The 17,524-nt window shown below is 34.3% G+C and overlaps 1 protein-coding gene across 5 annotated transcripts in view; it reads left to right on the top strand.

Moving 5' to 3' along the window:
* LOC149806871 (ubiquitin carboxyl-terminal hydrolase 24-like) overlaps positions 1–17,524 on the top strand; it is a 311,591-nt gene that overhangs the window by 245,628 nt on the left and 48,439 nt on the right. For all 5 annotated transcript variants that reach the window (XM_089959015.1, XM_089959005.1, XM_089958996.1 and 2 more), the window contains exons 49-53: positions 2,867–2,980; positions 6,712–6,814; positions 10,291–10,410; positions 11,741–11,827; positions 15,691–15,802. In XM_089959015.1, the coding sequence (XP_089815141.1) occupies positions 2,867–2,980; positions 6,712–6,814; positions 10,291–10,410; positions 11,741–11,827; positions 15,691–15,802 (536 nt within the window). The remainder of the gene's footprint in view (positions 1–2,866; positions 2,981–6,711; positions 6,815–10,290; positions 10,411–11,740; positions 11,828–15,690; positions 15,803–17,524) is intronic.

The raw sequence follows: 17,524 nt of genomic DNA, 5'->3' as shown, positions 1-17,524 counted from the left end.
TTTTTGCAAATTCCCCTTTGTTGAGGCAAAAACTGTTGATCTCCAAAAGTCTAAAATTTTGACCAGCAGTTATTTTTAGATTTCAATTTTTGGACAGCTCCTGGTGTAATATCTTAGGATTTATGGAGGAAAAAAAATATAAATATTTAATAATGAGACCATGATAAATCCAAAGAAGTTAATATTACACCCTGAAAATGCATTTTTCAAAATACCTTGCACATAGTTATTGTTTGCCGTCATCATATGAAATGGAAAAAATTCCAAGAATTACATCATGTTGAGAGATAACTACAAGCCATGGAGCTCCATAGGGTTTGGGACTGAAGTTTTTGCAACTGTACTATTTGTAAATAATGTCTACGTGTACTTTAAAAACTTTTCAATTGAACATAATGGTTACTATCACTGCATGTTTTGATTATCAGACTTTTAAATACATTTTCCAGCTTTACAATAGCAGTTTATAACATTTTGTTACACCTTACTGAAAACTGGTCAACGTTATGGAAATAAATTACCTGCCTTACTGAGACAGTCTTATCAGGGTTAGCAGCTCTGGTGTGGAGAGGCAGCAGTAAGAATAGCTAACATGTTCCATTTCTCATGATCAAGCAGTTCCCTAGACACATTGAGTCCAAATCTCATGATCAAGCAGTTCCCCAGACATATTGAGTCCTTGACTCATGATCTAGCATTTTCCTAGACACAGTGAGCCCAAATCTCGCGATCAAGCATTGCCCTAGACACAGTGAGTCCAAATCTCATGATCAAGCAATTTCCCTTTGAACATGCTAATATGAAGCATATTTCATTATCTAGCAGTTTCCTAGACACAGTGAGTCCTTGACTCATGATCTAGCAGTTCCCCAGACATATTGAGTCCTTGACTCATGATCTAGCAGTTCCCCAGACATATTGAGTCCTTGACTCATGATCTAGCAGTTCCCCAGACATACTGAGTCCTTGACTCGTGATCATGCAGCTCCCAAGACACAGTGAGTCCAGGTCTCATGATCTTGCAGTTCCCTAGACACATTGAGTCCAGATCTCATGATCTTGCAGTTCCCTAGATACATTGAGTCCAGATCTCATGATCATGCAGTTTCCCAGACATATTGAGTCCTTGACTCATGATCAAGCAGCTCCCTAGACACATTGAGTCCATATTTCATGATCAAGTGGTACCCAAGATGCACTAAGTCCATATCTCATGATCAAGCAGTTCCCTAGCCAGAATGCATCCATATGTCATGGTCAGGCAGTTCCCTGGACACAGCATGTCCACATCTTATGATCAGATAGTTCCCTGGACACATCATGTCCACATCTTATGATCAAAGAGTTCCCTAGACACAGCATGTCCACTCATCATCGAGCAGCACCCAAGACACAGAGAGTTGTGAGCTTGTTAAATGTTAAGATAAAGAAAGCTACATTTCATCTCAAGAAACTGGACTAACTTAATGGATCACTTTGATAACTGTAAAATCAGTTGTCATCAATGATAACATATTTTTTTTACCCCAGTTTATTACATTATTATTCTTATGAAAAGGATGAAAATCACTGCAAATATGATGACCCTAGTGAAGAAACGGAGACAAAAGTTAACCAGTGTGAAACTTCCAACAAAGAACTGGATTTTACAATGGAGGGAAAAAGAAGAAAAATATCATACCATCAAGAAATCAGTTGAAAGCTGAAACAACCCAAGAATAATGACTGTAATGTCAGAGGAATGTTTTTCCTTGCATCCATAATTATTCTAATTTAGCCACATTTTAAGGGGTTTAAACTTTCAAGGCAGCAACTTTAGAGTGTTTACCTTTCTTTCAAGATGATAATTGTGATTTTTGAGATGCAAGTGAAATAAAAATCTGTTTCAAGTTTCTATTTTCTACAAAATAAAGAACTGCTGATTGTGTTGTGGTATTTTCTTTTGAACTGCAACTTCTAATTATTTTACTTCCCAATAATATTCATGTGCACTGTAGCTTACATGTAGATTAGTGCAAGTCAAAAGACAAAACCACTGATTGACAGACATTAAAGGCACATAATACTGTATATCTTAAACAGATCTATTTTTCATTATCCACACAAACAAAATTTTTGTTATGGTTTACTTTTCTGAATACACAGGTAAGGAGCAAATCTTACTATCCTCCCCTTACACTTCTATGATCAGAGGAAAAATGGTAGCTACTACATATGAAATTGTTTTCAATTACAGATTCGGGTTTCTGGGTGGCCAAGTTGCCTAACATGCTCTCTTTCACAGGTCATTGGCATTGACCTCTCTCTGCATAGGCTTGAGCCTTGGGCTCAGCCAATGTGGGTGTGTGAGAAGCCAGTGGGTTGGTGGTTCCCCCCACCCTGTTCTTTGTCCACAATATATTCTGGCCACCATGTATAGCTTATCATGTGCCAAACAGTGGCATTTAACTTATAAAAAGAAACAAACAATTACATGTTGTGTTTATAATATATAAATATTTGTATAAGATGTGTATTCAGTCTTGTTTTATATATATAAATATATAAATATATATATATATATATATATATATATATATATATATATATATATATATATATATATATATATATATATATATATATATTTGAGCATTGGTTGTTAATGTCAGTCAGTAGAATGATTTATTCCATAATTTACAATGAAAAAGAAATTGACTGGTGCATGTATTATTGTTTTGCATATACAATTAAAATCAAAAAGAGAACAGCTTATAATAAGCTTACCACATTCACTACTAGTCACTTGTTCATGGCATCAGTTATTAGACTTAACAGATTGTTCCTACTTTTGTTAAATGGTTGTATTTCTTTTATATATTTACAGACCTGAGCTGGATGAATGGGTGGAGGTGATAGAAACCATCCTTACACACTGTAAGGAAGCCTGTCTTTGGTTGTTAGAGTACTTAGCCAGTGAGGAGGGCTCTGGATTTATCAGGTAAATTTGACTGATTAATTGATATGTCTTTAATGGCCCGTCAGCAGATGGAAGATTTAATCATGATGTGGCAGGTATTGAGTGTCTTTTCAAGGGACACAATATTGGCAACAAACTCAGGATGGTTCCAAACCCATACTCTTTTGGTCTACAGTCCAGCACACTATCAACTGATCACTATGTTTCCAGGAAGAATTGTTATCATCAGCCTGACATACATAGTTTTTACATCTTGATATTTGAGGTGTTCCAGTAAAAACTCAGTCCTGATGATTATAGCAGTCACAGTTACCTTGGTATTTGAGTTGTTCCTGTAGAAACTCAGTCCTCATGATTATAGCATAGTCATCTTGGTATTTGGTATTTGAGGTGTTCCAGTAAAGGCACAGTCATGCTGTTATAGCAGTCGTAGTCATCTTGTTATTTTGTTTTTGAGGTACTCCAGTAATGTAATAACTCAGTCCTGATGATTACAGCAGTTCTAGTCATCTTGGTATTTGGTACTTGAGGTGTTCCAGTAAAAGCTCAGTCCTGATGTTATAGCAGTCATAGTCATCTTGTTATTTGAGGTATTCCTGTAAAAATTCAGTCCTGATGATTACAGCATAGACATATTTAGTATTTGAGATGATTCAGTAATGTAAACCTCAGTCTTGGTGAGTATAGCAATTATAGTCATCTTGATATTTGAGGTTGTTTCAGTAAAAACTCTGTCCTGATGATTATAGCAGTCATAGCTGAATATCTACAATATGTGAACCAAAATATACCATTTGCTGACACAGTTCATGAAAAGTGTTTTAAGATTTCTTTCTTTTATATTTTTTATATCAGTATACATGTGTAGAAATAAAACTTGCTGCTTTTTAGTTCTATTGGTCATAGACAGAATATCTAATGGGTTGGCTTGTTTGTTGTCCATCATCTGTCATTCATACTTCTATCACTGCTTCTCCTAAACTACTTGGAGGATTGTCATAAAACTTCCCACACACACGTTTTCATCCCAAGGTATGATTGACCCCACATGAAAAGGGTACCATCCAGTATGGCCTCCACAGCAGCCATCTTGAAAATCTTGTTGCTACTTCTAAAGATATATTCTTGTCAACATGAGTTTTTTATTTAAAGGTTTTTAGCATGTCTAACTGGTTATTGAAACAAATGGTGCCAAATCGGAAAATCTTATCACTACTCATTCTGAATGGCAAGACATTAAAAGGGGCATTTCACCAGAAGACTTTTTGTGATGTCAAGCTGCACCTAAATCAAATCAAAAGTGATCTAATCTCCTAAGTAGACACAATGATGGTCATCTTAAAAATCATCTTATTGCTACTCTTCAATGGTCATATCAACATTAGATATTTACAAAAAGACTTCTTAAGATGTCTAGTTGGTCCTGATGAGATATGGTGCTGACCGTGACAGCCATCTTGAAAATCTTAATACTACTTCTCCTGAATGGATGGCCACATCAGCATATGGTTTTCATCACAATGCTTATAATGATATCTAGTTGGTCCTAAATTTAAAATGGTTCCAATCTTACATACAGTATATAGCTGCCACAATTGCCATCTTGAAAATCCTTTATAACTACAGTGCAACCCTGCCATAAAGTGCCCCACGATTGCGCGAATTTGGATATAACGCGGTTGTGGCATGGCTTCCGAAATTTCATATATTCGTTCGCACATGACAAAATATTTTTTTGTTCGAAATACGTGAAATAGTGTATAAAAAAATTTTATTATCATTTTTGGGGAAGAGATCGCATATTGATTCAAATATAATACAATCGTGGCATGGTTCCTGAAATTTCAAATACCTGTATGTGTATTTTTCTCGTACTGGGAAGAACTATTTATTTTTAAGTACAAGAAATAGTGTGTAAAATGTTTATTATTATTTGGGGGAAGAGGTCACATATGAATTTCAATATAATACAATCGTGGCTTAGCTTCTGAAATTTAACAATTTCACCAGGTTCTTGAAGTGTTGTGCCATAATAAACATTATCAGAAATGTTACTTATTACTGATCCATAAGTAAATCCAGTAAGTCGTCTTTGTGATTGTCTTCAGTTAATTCTGTATACAATCGTTGCTTAAACAATAGCCAACATGTATTTCTTTTTTAACTGTATACACAACCAAGCAGCAGTGGTTGATAAAAGATTCTCACAGTTTAATAAACATCAAAAAATGAAAGCCGCCAACATGTTTGCTGGGCATGGCAGTGATATTAGATGCAGTCAGTTGACCAGTAAATAATGTCCACTTTATTAGCTGGAAATTGAAAGGGTATGAAATTGTACATATGTTCAGCTTTAAAAAGTTTATAAAAGTGACTACTGCACTTAGGCGAGTTGGTATGTCAGTTTGATGGATTGCAAGGCTTTGATACTCTGTTGAACTTCAAGATAAAACAATTCAAATGAAAGCATTCCTCTTAGTTTCATTGATGTAACTCCCATCAGTCACTTCCTGCTTCATTCTGTTTTGATTGAAGAATCAGTAATCATGGCAGTAAGTCAAGTTTTTGCATCCAATTTTCAGCTCATTGGTGGTCTGCACATGGGTAGAGGCAACTTCCTGTTAATTCTTGAGCCCTGAGGTCAAAGGTCAAGGTCACATGAGTTAAACTTGTAGTTTTGGGTTCCACATTTTAGTTTTCTTTATTCAAATTTCTTATCAGTTTTTATCAGCTTAATACTTACGGTGCATTTGAGGAAGGGCATCACCCTATCTTGGTGATCAAGTTGGATGGATGTAAAATTGTACAAGTTTTAATTGTACATCTATAATATCTACAGTCATTTTGGGTGGACATGATCATCATTCCTCTGATGGCTGTTGTTTAGCATCGCATCTTATTCAACATTAAGATTTTCAAGATTTTTATGAGAGTTTTGTCTCTATTTTATTTGAAGCAATAATACACTTCTGTTGGTGGAATTAGTTCCTTTGTTTTATAGATTCTTTTCATATTCTGTAGACTTATATAATATTGATATAAATCTTTTACACTGATGATTTTTACATGATTTATATTGTGTTGGGGACACTGTAGCCATATCAGTGACAATATCACTCAGGAGTTTTACATGATTTATACTGTGTTGGTGACACTGTAGCCATGTCAATGACAATATCACTGATGATTTTTACATGATTTATATTGTGTTGGGGACACTGTAGCCATGTCAGTGACAATATCACTTATGAGTTTTACATGATTTATATTGTGTTGGGGACTTGTCAATGACAATATCACTCAGGAGTTTTGCATGATTTATATAGTGTTGGGGACACTGTAGCCATGTCAGTGACAATATCTCTTATGAGTTTTACATGATTTATGTTGTGTTGGGGACCTGTCAATGACAGTATCACTCAGGAGTTTTACATGATTTATATTGTGTTGGGGACACTGTAGCCATGTCAATGACAATATCACTTAGGAGTTTTACATGATTTATATTGTGCAGGGACACTGTAGCCATATCAATGACAATATCACTGATGATTTTTACATGATTTATATTGTGTTGGAGACACTGTAGCCATGTCAATGACAATATCACTCATGAGTTTTACATGATTTATATTGTGTTGGTGACACTGTAGCCATGTCAATGACAATATCACTGATAATTTTTGCATGATTTATGGTGTGTTGGGACAATTAAGCAGTGGTAGTAACAACTTCATTTTCTCATGTCATAGACCATTTTTACTGGACTGCCCCAACAGAGATGTGAGATTGACCATGGCCAAAATTTTAGAGAGATTATTCTGCTGTTTCTTAACAACCCATTCAGGATTACCTGTAAGTATACAGATGCCACACATATTTTGCAGAAGGTAAGAGTCTCAATGTGACATGTCAAGTGTCACAATTCCAGTTCAAGCATTGCATTGAGTAATATGCAACTTTTGGAAAATGCTATATATGTATGCTTGCAAAAATGTGTATATGTTTTCTATTTACAGACAAAAATTATCAAACTAGTTGATTGTTTACATCTATATTTGTATCAAATTTTTACAACAAAAGAAGGTCACTGTTACCAACATTTCACATTTTACTGGCTTTGGTTAAATTTATATATGAGTACTACGCTTTCATCACAAAAGTAGGTCAATCTAACCTATATTTCTGCCCACTCTGGTGACCTAGTGGTTAGAGCATCTGCCTAGGATACAGGAGGTTGTGGGTTTGAACCCCAGCAGAGTCATACCAGAGACTTTTTAAACAAATGGTACTAACAGTTCAGCACTCAGGATTTAGAGGTTAATGTTAGGACTGGTTGACCTGGTGTCATGATAATTTGACAGGGTTGGACATGATCTGCATGTATGCAGCATGATGTCTCAGTGCTAGACATCACTCTAAACAGCCACACTGCAGACATCGTAGCAATATGACTGAAAAACTCAGACACACACACACACAGAATCATTGATTTAGATGATTGTTTACATCTCTATAAGTACCACACCCATCTAAACAAGAAGTTCACTGTGGCCTATATTTCACTTTTACTGGCTTAGTAATCTTTGGACTCTTGTTTAAGAAAATAATTTTTAAGCAAAATTACTCTGTTGTTTTTCAAAAACTCATAGTGTTTCATATGATGTAAGTGTGACCTGATTAATCAGGTCACAGTCCAGATATGGCCCATAGGCCATAGGATGCACATGTAACCTTATGTGTATGTATGTATATATGTATGTATGTATGTATGTATGTATGTATGTATGTATGTATGCATGTATGTATGCATGCATGCATGCATGCATGCATGCATGTATGTATGTATGTATGTATGTATGTATGTATGTATGTATGCATGTATGTATGTATGTATGCATGTATGTATGTATGCAAGTATGTATGCATGTATGTATGCATGTATGTATGTATGTAAGTATGTATGCAAGTATGTATGCATGTATGTATGTATGCATGTATGTATGCATGTATGTATGTATGTATGTATGTGTGTGTATGTATGTATGTAAGTATTTATGTATGTATGCAAGTATGTATGTATGCATGTATGTATGCATGCATGCATGTATGTATGTATGTATGTATGGATGTCTATGTATGCATGTATGACTGACTGACTAACTGACTGACTTTATTTCCTCTTAAAAAAGAGATACATCAGATTATGTATGTATGTATGTATGTATGCATGTATGTATGTATGCATGTATGTATGTATGTATGCATGCATGCATGTATGTATGCATGCATGCATGTAAGTATGTATGTATGCATATATGTATGCATGTATGTATGTATGCATGTATGTATGTATGCATGTACGTATGTATGCATGTATGTATGTATGCATGTATGTATGCATGTATGTATGTATGTACGTATGTATGCATGTATGTATGTATGCATGTATGTATGTATGCATGTATGTATGTATGCATGTACGTATGTATGCATGTATGTATGTATGCATGTATGTATGTATGCATGCATGTATGTATGCATGCATGCATGTAAGTATGTATGTATGCATATATGTATGCATGTATGTATGTATGCATGTATGTATGTATGTCTATGTATGCATGTATGTATGTATGCACGTATGTTTGTATGCATGCATGCATGCATGCATGTAAGTATGTATGTATGTATGTATGCATGCATGCATGTAAGTATGTATGTATGCATGTATGTATGTATGTATGCAGGTATGTATGTATGCATGTATGTATGTATGTATGTGTGTATGTATGTAAGTATGTATGTAAGTATGTATGTATGCATGTATGTATGCATGCATGCATGTAGGTAGGTATGTATGTATGTATGATTGTATGTATGTAAGTATGCATGCATGTATGTATGTGTGTATGTATGTAAGGATGCATGCATGCATGTATGTATGTATGTATGTATGATTGTATGTATGTAAGTATGCATGCATGCATGTAATCATGTATGCATGCATGTATGTATGTATGATTGTATGTATGTAAGTATGCATGCATGTAAGCGTGTATGTATGTATGCATATATGTATGTAAGTTTGTATGATTGTATGTATGTAAGTATGCATGCATGTATGCATGCATGCATGTGTGTATGTATGTATGATTGTATGTATGTAAGTATGCATGCATGCATGCATGTAATCATGTATGGATGTATGTATGCATGTATGTATTTATGTAAGTATGCATGCATGTATGTATGTATGCATATATGTATGTATGATTGTATGTATGTATACATGCATGTATGCATGCATGCATGTACAATTGTATGTATGTAAGTATGCATGCATGTAAGCATGTATGTATGTATGATTGTATGTATGTATGATTGTATATGTAAGTATGCATGCATGTAATCATGTATGTATGTATGTATGCATGTATGTATGTATGTATGATTGTATGTATGTAAGTATGCATGCATGCATGTATGTATGTATGTATGTATGCATATATGTATGTATGATTGTATGTATGCATGCATGTATGTATGCATGTATGTATGATTGTATGTAAGTATGCATGCATGCATGCATGTATGGATGTATGTATGTGGGATTGTATGTATGTATGTATGATTGTATGTATGTATGTAAGTATGCATGCATGCATATATGTATGTATGTATGATTGTATGTAAGTATGCATGCATTTAATCATGTATGCATGTATGTATGTATGCTTGTATACATGTATGCATGCATGCATATATGTATGTATGTAAATATGATTGTATGTATGTAAGTATGCATGCATGCATGTAATCATATATGGATGTATGTATGTATGCATGTATGTATGTATGTATGTATGCTTGTATACATGTATGCATATATGTATGTATGTCAGCACAATATTGGCTATATAGTACAATTAAAAGTGTGTTTAAAATATTGAAAAGATTAAAAGTTGAAATGTAAAGAAAATAAAGAAAAGCTTTAATTTGAAAGGTGGTCAACATTACATTGTCAAGATCACTTTAGTATGAACTTGTTTTGTGCTACTGGAGACTAATAAAAGCTTTACCAAGATGAGCTATGTAATCATTGATTCCACTTTTTCTTTTTAGAGTTATAAATCATTCATTTTAATTGAAGTTTTGCATATTCATACATTTTGTGAGACTCATTGTTCTTGTTTCCTTTCACCACTGTTTCAAGCACAGTTGCATGGGTGGGGGTGGGGTGTTTTATGGCATCCAAAGTCGTATTTCTAGTTTCTCCTAAGTTAAAAAAAACTCTTTCCTTTTTCTTTTAAAATATTATTCCTTTTCAGATTCACAAATCTCTTGATACAATTTTGGAAAACCTGTTGCTACTTCTGAACAAGGAAGTGATTGATCAGTGTAAGCAGAGCGTGCAGTACTTCCTGGTTCTAAAGAGTTATGTTCAATTGGTAAGTCACCTTTACTTCCTGGTTCTAAAGAGTTATGTTCAATTGGTAAGTCACCATTACTTCCTGGTTCTAAAGCGTTATGTTCAATTGGTAAGTCACCATTACTTCCTGGTTCTAAAGAGTTATGTTCAATTGGTAAGTCACCTTTACTTCCTGGTTCTAAAAAGTTATGTTCAATTGGTAAGTCACCTTTACTTCCTGGTTCTAAAGCGTTATGTTCAATTGGTAAGTCACCTTTACTTCCTGGTTCTAAAGAGTTTTGTTCAGTTGGTAAGTCACCTTTACTTCCAGACCTCTCCAGTGGTCTAGTGGTTAGAATGTCTGCCTCGGATGCAGGAGGTCATGGGTTTGATCCCCAGCTGAGACATACCAAAGACATAAAAAATGGTAGTAACAGCTGCCTTGCTTGGCACTCAGCATTGGGAGGTTAGTGTTAGGACTGCTTGACCCAGTGTCAGGATAATGTGACTGGGTGAGACATCATGCTACATGACATTGTAGCAGTATGACTGAAAAATTGCTAAAGCTACATTAACAATCCAAATCACACACCTTTACTTCCTGGTTCAAAAGAGTTATGTTCAATTGGTAAGTCACCTTTTGTTTTACATTGTAAATAATACAATAGTGTGTTCAGAAGTGAAGATATCCAAAGGATTGCTGTATTTATTCAACTAGATAAAAGATAGTCTGTAACTTGTAAGAATATGGTAAATGTATTGATAATAAGAATAAATTATATTGAACATTTGATAATTTAGTTAATTTGAAATAAATACAGATAATAATGATCACTATTTACTTTACATGAGAATTTATTAAATAGATTGCTTTAACCATTGAATGAGATTGGTTTTTTTTAAATATCAGTTTTTTTAAAATAATTTTGTATTACCAGTGAAGGTGTTCAAACAGTAGTTTTTGTTATTCTTAAAGACTTTAATTGAAACTACCTTTAGAAGAAAATAATTGTGCACAGTATCTATTCATTTGTTAGGAGATTCGTGACTGCTGTTTGTTGAAAGTTCATGTTGGCATAATTTCTTTTACAAGCACATTTATCATCCTTAAGTGAATATATGTACTTGCTTCTTAGTAAACACCATCTACAAACTGCAGAGACCCAGAGTTGCTGTCACATAATGTGCAGGCAGATCTGGGTTTTATGCAGTTTGTTAGGAGTAACTAGTAGAATTAACAACATAGACCCTGAGTTGCAGATGCATTTGGGAGGTAAAACTAATAAAACTTTCAAATATTTAATGTAGAAATAGGTACTTATAAATAGCTGTTCATGTTATTGTTGTACACATTCTTTTCCTCATTACAGGGAACTAAGGCCTGTATACACATGTTCAAACTAAATGGTTTCAAAAGACTTGCCGTTTTTCTGCTTGGTAATTTTGCCAGAGATCAGGTGAGTGATAATTTTCTCCTTTTCACATGCACAGATTCTGCATGCACTTTGGAGCATAAATAGTTCTAATCAGATTGATTCTTTAAGGGCATTTTTTTTACCGCTATGCATTTTGAAGAAAAAGGTATGGTTTATGTTATCTTGCCTGATAGATAGAGATTTGAAACCATGGGGTATAATTGGTACTAGTTTAGTTTTTGAAGTTTGATCTTTTCCCTGTGGATGGATCTTGGATGATTTAGACACTTTTGGATCTACCAGTATTCACTGTGAAGTTACTATTTTTCAGTTAACATTTTTAATGGATTTCATGGTTGCTACAGACCACAAATTTAAAGACCCAACAGACGGTGATTCTTCTGTGGAAATAGTAGGATTTCTTATTCAGTCCATGAATTCAAGTACCCATAATTTATGTAATGGGCTTTTTCAGGAACAAAGTTACTCCCATTGAATTGGAACTCTCCTATCCACTCAGTGTGCATGCCCACCTCAACTTCTGGGGACTATTGCTCCAGATACCCAGAATCTCTCATGTTATCATGAGTAGATGTAAAACCTGAAATACCCTAATTAAAGCGAGCCAAACACATTGAGGTTCAGACATTTACTGTTTATGTTCTGTATAGCAGTAAATACTATTTCTTTGTATGATATAAATAGGCATAGCTGGTTTTAGATTCATTTTGTTTCATATGTTTGCAAAAAAATAGATTGCATAATGTAAAATTATCTTGTCAGCTGAAATTTCCTTTGATATTGAGACCCTTTTGAATAATTCTCAGTCAGCACACTTTGTTTGATAATTAGACTTTTCACAAATGTCAAGGCAATACAAGCGAATAAGTATGATATGGACATCATCGTGTATATGCTGTTTAGATACTGCGACAGTTAACTGTTTCATGATCAAAAGTTGCAGAAAAGAGAAAAAGCATTACAACATAGCTGCCAAGTGTTCCGTTTTTCCTGTATTTGTCCCATATTTTAATGTTAAAAATCCTTGTTTTCATAAAAAAATTAAATAAAAGTTTCCTTGCAATTTTTTATTTAGAACAGGCACCTGGTTTCATTCCTCTAGAAAATGTATTGCATATATATAGGGATATAGACTTCAAAAATGTGATTGGTTTATTCAAAATCGAGGCTACCATGCCAGTCTTTAACAACAATATTGGATTGTGCAAAGTATTTGACACTATTACTGAATTTCATCTTCGTTAAATCAACTTCTGGTCATGTCGAAAAGGGAAGCAGAAGATTCAGAATTTTCTTCAACAAAGAAGAGAAAACAGAACTGGAAGGACAGTTATGCCATCATGTTTAAATTTGTGAAACCATCCAGAAAAGGAAAAAGCTTTGCATTAAGAAAATTGTGTAATTGTGATTTTGCTATTGGGGATGGTGGAGCCCATGACAAAAAAACAGAAAGAAAAAGCTAATAAACATCAGCTTGCTGTTTCATCATCATCAGTACAGCCTGAAATGAAAATGTTTATAAATACCAGAGAGAACTTTGATGTAATTTGATTTGGAAGTTCTTTTTACTAAATTTCTTTTAGAAAGGAGCCTTCCTCTTTCAGTCGGGTGTGATGCTGGTAATTTATTTTGCACACAGTGGATTCTGATGTCAAAATGAAGAATTCATTTGGAGACTTTCTTTACCATTGTCTGAGTTATTTTTTCTTTGACTTCATTCTTTATCACACGCTAATGCTGATTGTGAGAGGATTTTTAGTTCAGTAAAAAAAATTGATTTAGAATTCAGATTGTCAGTGAAAGATAGAACATTGGAACTGACAATGATTGAAAAAACAAGGCATGGAAAAGTCTGCTATTAACAACCTGTGCCTGATGACTTACTCGAAGATGCAAGAGTACAACACATGCATTTAGACATTAAATAATTAACTTATTGCCCTACTTTACTAATGGTTGTAGATGTTGTAAACAGTTACCTATTCATTAAAGTTTCAAAAATCAGTGTTCCTGAAGATCAGCATTTTTGTCATAAGCAGACAGTATTTTTGTACTCTGGGGTTGGCAGCTATGTTCCAAGTTAAATTGGGTTTCATTGGATTTGAGGGTTTGCTATATTTCTTCAGTTCACTTGTCGCTAAGCACTAACCAGATTAAAGCATTTAAAAAATATTGTAATGCTGCTGAATGAAATAGAACAGAACACGACTTTATTGAAAAAGAAAAAACATAATCAGGCCATACATGTAAGCATAAGAGTTGAGTACAGTCATAGTTCTGTTATATATGCAGCCATCAAGTTATAATGTATATATGAGGGAGAAACAAGAAAATGCTAAATCCAAGGCATATCTAAAGAAAGAAAAAAATGATCAAATATTTAAAAAGCCATAAACAGTTGCAATATGAAAGCAGCATAGATAGCTATCCAGTCCGCTATTCAGGTTCTAATTCATTCATAATTTGGATACAGTAATACCTCGTGCATTCGCGTTTCTGGATTCGCGAATTCATGGATTCGCGAAATTTTCATTGGTACCCTCTACCTACATGTTTTCTTTATTTTATTGAATTGTACCTTCATTATATGACTTCTGTGACATATGAAGTTTACCTAGTTTACCTTCCTGACAATGACAAAGAAAACGTCAGTCATTAAGTTTACAGTCCCATTCGTTACTTGGTTTTACCTTACTGTGAGTGCAAAAGAAAACGGCAGCCAATGAATTAGTATAGGGGTAATATTAGTACATGTATACATGTACCGTACTGTAAATGCGCTAGTGTGGCAAATACCCATTAGGCGATACTGTACTCTATTTTTACGTCAACCATTTATTTCTCTTTTTAAGGGTAATGTATTAAGCTAACTTTTAAGTGAAATTAAAGTGCTTTGGGAGCATGATTTGGGTCATATTTAGGGTTTAAACCCTAGAAATAAGCATTTATTAGCATTTTTAGTGACTCGTACCAAACATTCGCGATTCCTTCTGATCCGTGACTGGTTCTGGAACCTAACCTCGCGAATGTTCAAGGTATTACTGTAATTGATATGCTTAAAATTGTCACTAGTATTTTGTTCTTATTTGTTATTAAATGTTGATATTTCAAAATATTTGGTCATATGTAATAATATTTCTTAATCAAATTCAGTCTATCCTTCCTGACAAATTCAGTCTCAAAGAGGTAATGGAAGGATGGACTGAATTTGATTGTATATATTGTAAGATTGTATATAGAAAATTATGTCTTTACCAATAATACTTACCTAAATATAATCCACATACACCCTCCCAGACTCTGTGAGATGCATTGTTTTAGAGAGCATGTGCCCTGCGTCAGTAGTAACTGAAGTATTCTTGGGATTTGGCATCAATCCCTGTATCAAACATAATATAGTGTATAGATTTAGCATCGTCAAATATCATAAGAAGCATATGCGCACTCACCACATAAGACATACACTTGTTTAAAAAATACACTAAGTTTCTGTCTTTTAAGGTCCAGTGGACAGAGGAATACAGTCTTAAATAGATGCAGTCTTAGTTGATCTCAATAGTTTAATGGGGTGGAGTATTAAAGGTGATGTGTTATTCAATTTCATATTTGTGTTCATCAAAGACTGAATGATACTGTTGTTCAAACTTCACCAAAAATCATGTTTAATTTTTCTTAGGATAGAAAATTATCTTTCCACATCTGTATTGTCATTTGGAAGCATGAAACCTGAAATGGCCATGCTATTTAGAATGTATAAAAGTGTGAAATATGCAAATATTACATATTTTTAAAAATTTTGGACTTCAGAATTTGTTTATCACTAAAACCATGTTAGCTTTAGATCCTTACCTGTCTTAGAGGTTATACATTATTCTATTACACAGGAAGCTAACGTACGCAGATGGAGCTCTATTCAGTCAAGAGATTTTGCAAACCTTCACACAACACTGGCTACCCTGTTACTAAACTGTGATGTGTCAAGTTTCAGGACTGAAGGTACTTTACAGAGCCTGTCATACTTCTGTCTGTTTATCTCCTCATGTGTCTATCATCTGTCTGTGCATCGATAACAATTTTGTGTCTGCAACTAGTCTTGCAATTTCTGGCTCCCCTGGTCATAAGGCATAATGTCACCTGGTCAGAAGGCCTTGTGTCACCTGGTCAAAGGCCTGATGTCACCTGGTCATAAGGCCTGGTGTCACCTGGTCAAAAGGCCTACTAAGCTTATGGTATGACTCTTCATCTTCCTTTGTTTGTCAACATTTTGCTTCAACATCTTCTCAAAAACCTATACACCAATTTCACACCAACTTGGCCCAATGCATCCTGATGTTAAGGCTTTTCAGGCTATGCTAATAGCCTTAAAATAGCCCTAATTAGGAAGCCCTTTAAACAACTTGTCAAAAAATGCTGAACAGATTTAGGTCATATTTGAAAGAAAACCATTCAAGATTTTACAAATGATGCTGATCTGGCATAAATATGGCTGCCTTTACAAAAAATTTAAAAACTGTCCATCCTTTGGCAAGTACTATTTTTTCAACTTGCTGACAAAAACCTGCCAGACCTGTTACATCCTAACTTGGCATTAAGGTTTTTCAATTTTTTGCAAATTATACAGATTTGCCATAAAAAGTGCGATTGCCATTACAAAAAGTAATCTGCTGAACAGAATTCGTATATATTTTAAGGAAAGCACTATTACGAAAAATAGAAAACCTTTTAAAAAACTTCTTCAAAACCTTGGAATAGAATTAGGCAAAATTTGACAGAAAGCACATAAACATGAAGATCTTTCAAATTTTTACAAATGATGCTTACCCATCATTATTCAGAATAGAAAAGATGTATAAAAGAATTCTTTAGAGAAACCACTTGGCAGAATTTGACAAAATTTGACAGCATTCTGGTATTCATGGCATTCAAATTTTATACAAATATTGGCCAGTTTGAAATTAAATATGTCTAGCATTACTAAAAATGGAAAATTTGTTGCATGAATTCTAAAAAGTTAGTAGAACTGAACACCATTCAGACTTGTATGAATGATGCTGCTCCACTAGATACGGCTTGTTCATTTAAAAGTAGAAACATATTCACACAACTATATCTTTAAATAAAATGCTGAACAGAAAATTGACTTACTCTGACAAAAGGTGTCCTGCCATTGTGCCTATCTGCTTATGACAAATTATGCTGATGTTTGATAAAATATGTTTGAACACAGAATACTTAAAGAAACCTTGAAACAACTGTTTTCGTAACATAAGCAGTCAACAACATTGGAAGAAATTTCAACAGAAAGCATCCTACTAGGCAAGCATTGGCTGTTAGGCAGTTGACAGCATAATGAGGGATTACAGGCCCACTCTGACCTCTTTTTGCAGAATTTCTTTGAAACTTGGTACATATGATGTTCATTATCTGAAAATGTGCCCATTGTTCACTGACTTTTTTCCCCAATATTTTTTCTTGTGCCTGCCTTGTCAGAAGCTTGAGATTGTGATCACTTTGGCATCCATGTACTCATTTCCATCATGGACATGGGTTGGGATTGGGTAAACAGTGGTCCTCCTCTTATATGGCTACCCCTTCTGCACCGGGAAAGTGGCCTTATAAGACAGGTGGCCTTTCCAGAAGGGGACTCAATTTTTTGTGAAAAGTATATGTAATGTACGTAGTAAGAAAGGAACATACTTCAGTTCATTTAATTTCTTC

This window comes from Sinohyriopsis cumingii, chromosome 1 (assembly GCF_028554795.1).
Source record: "Sinohyriopsis cumingii isolate HCF-2022 chromosome 1, ASM2855479v2, whole genome shotgun sequence".
Classification (NCBI taxonomy): Eukaryota; Metazoa; Mollusca; class Bivalvia; order Unionida; family Unionidae; genus Sinohyriopsis; species Sinohyriopsis cumingii.
The sequence above is the reverse complement of the archived record's forward strand: the minus strand, read 5'-3'. Positions and strand labels throughout refer to the sequence as shown.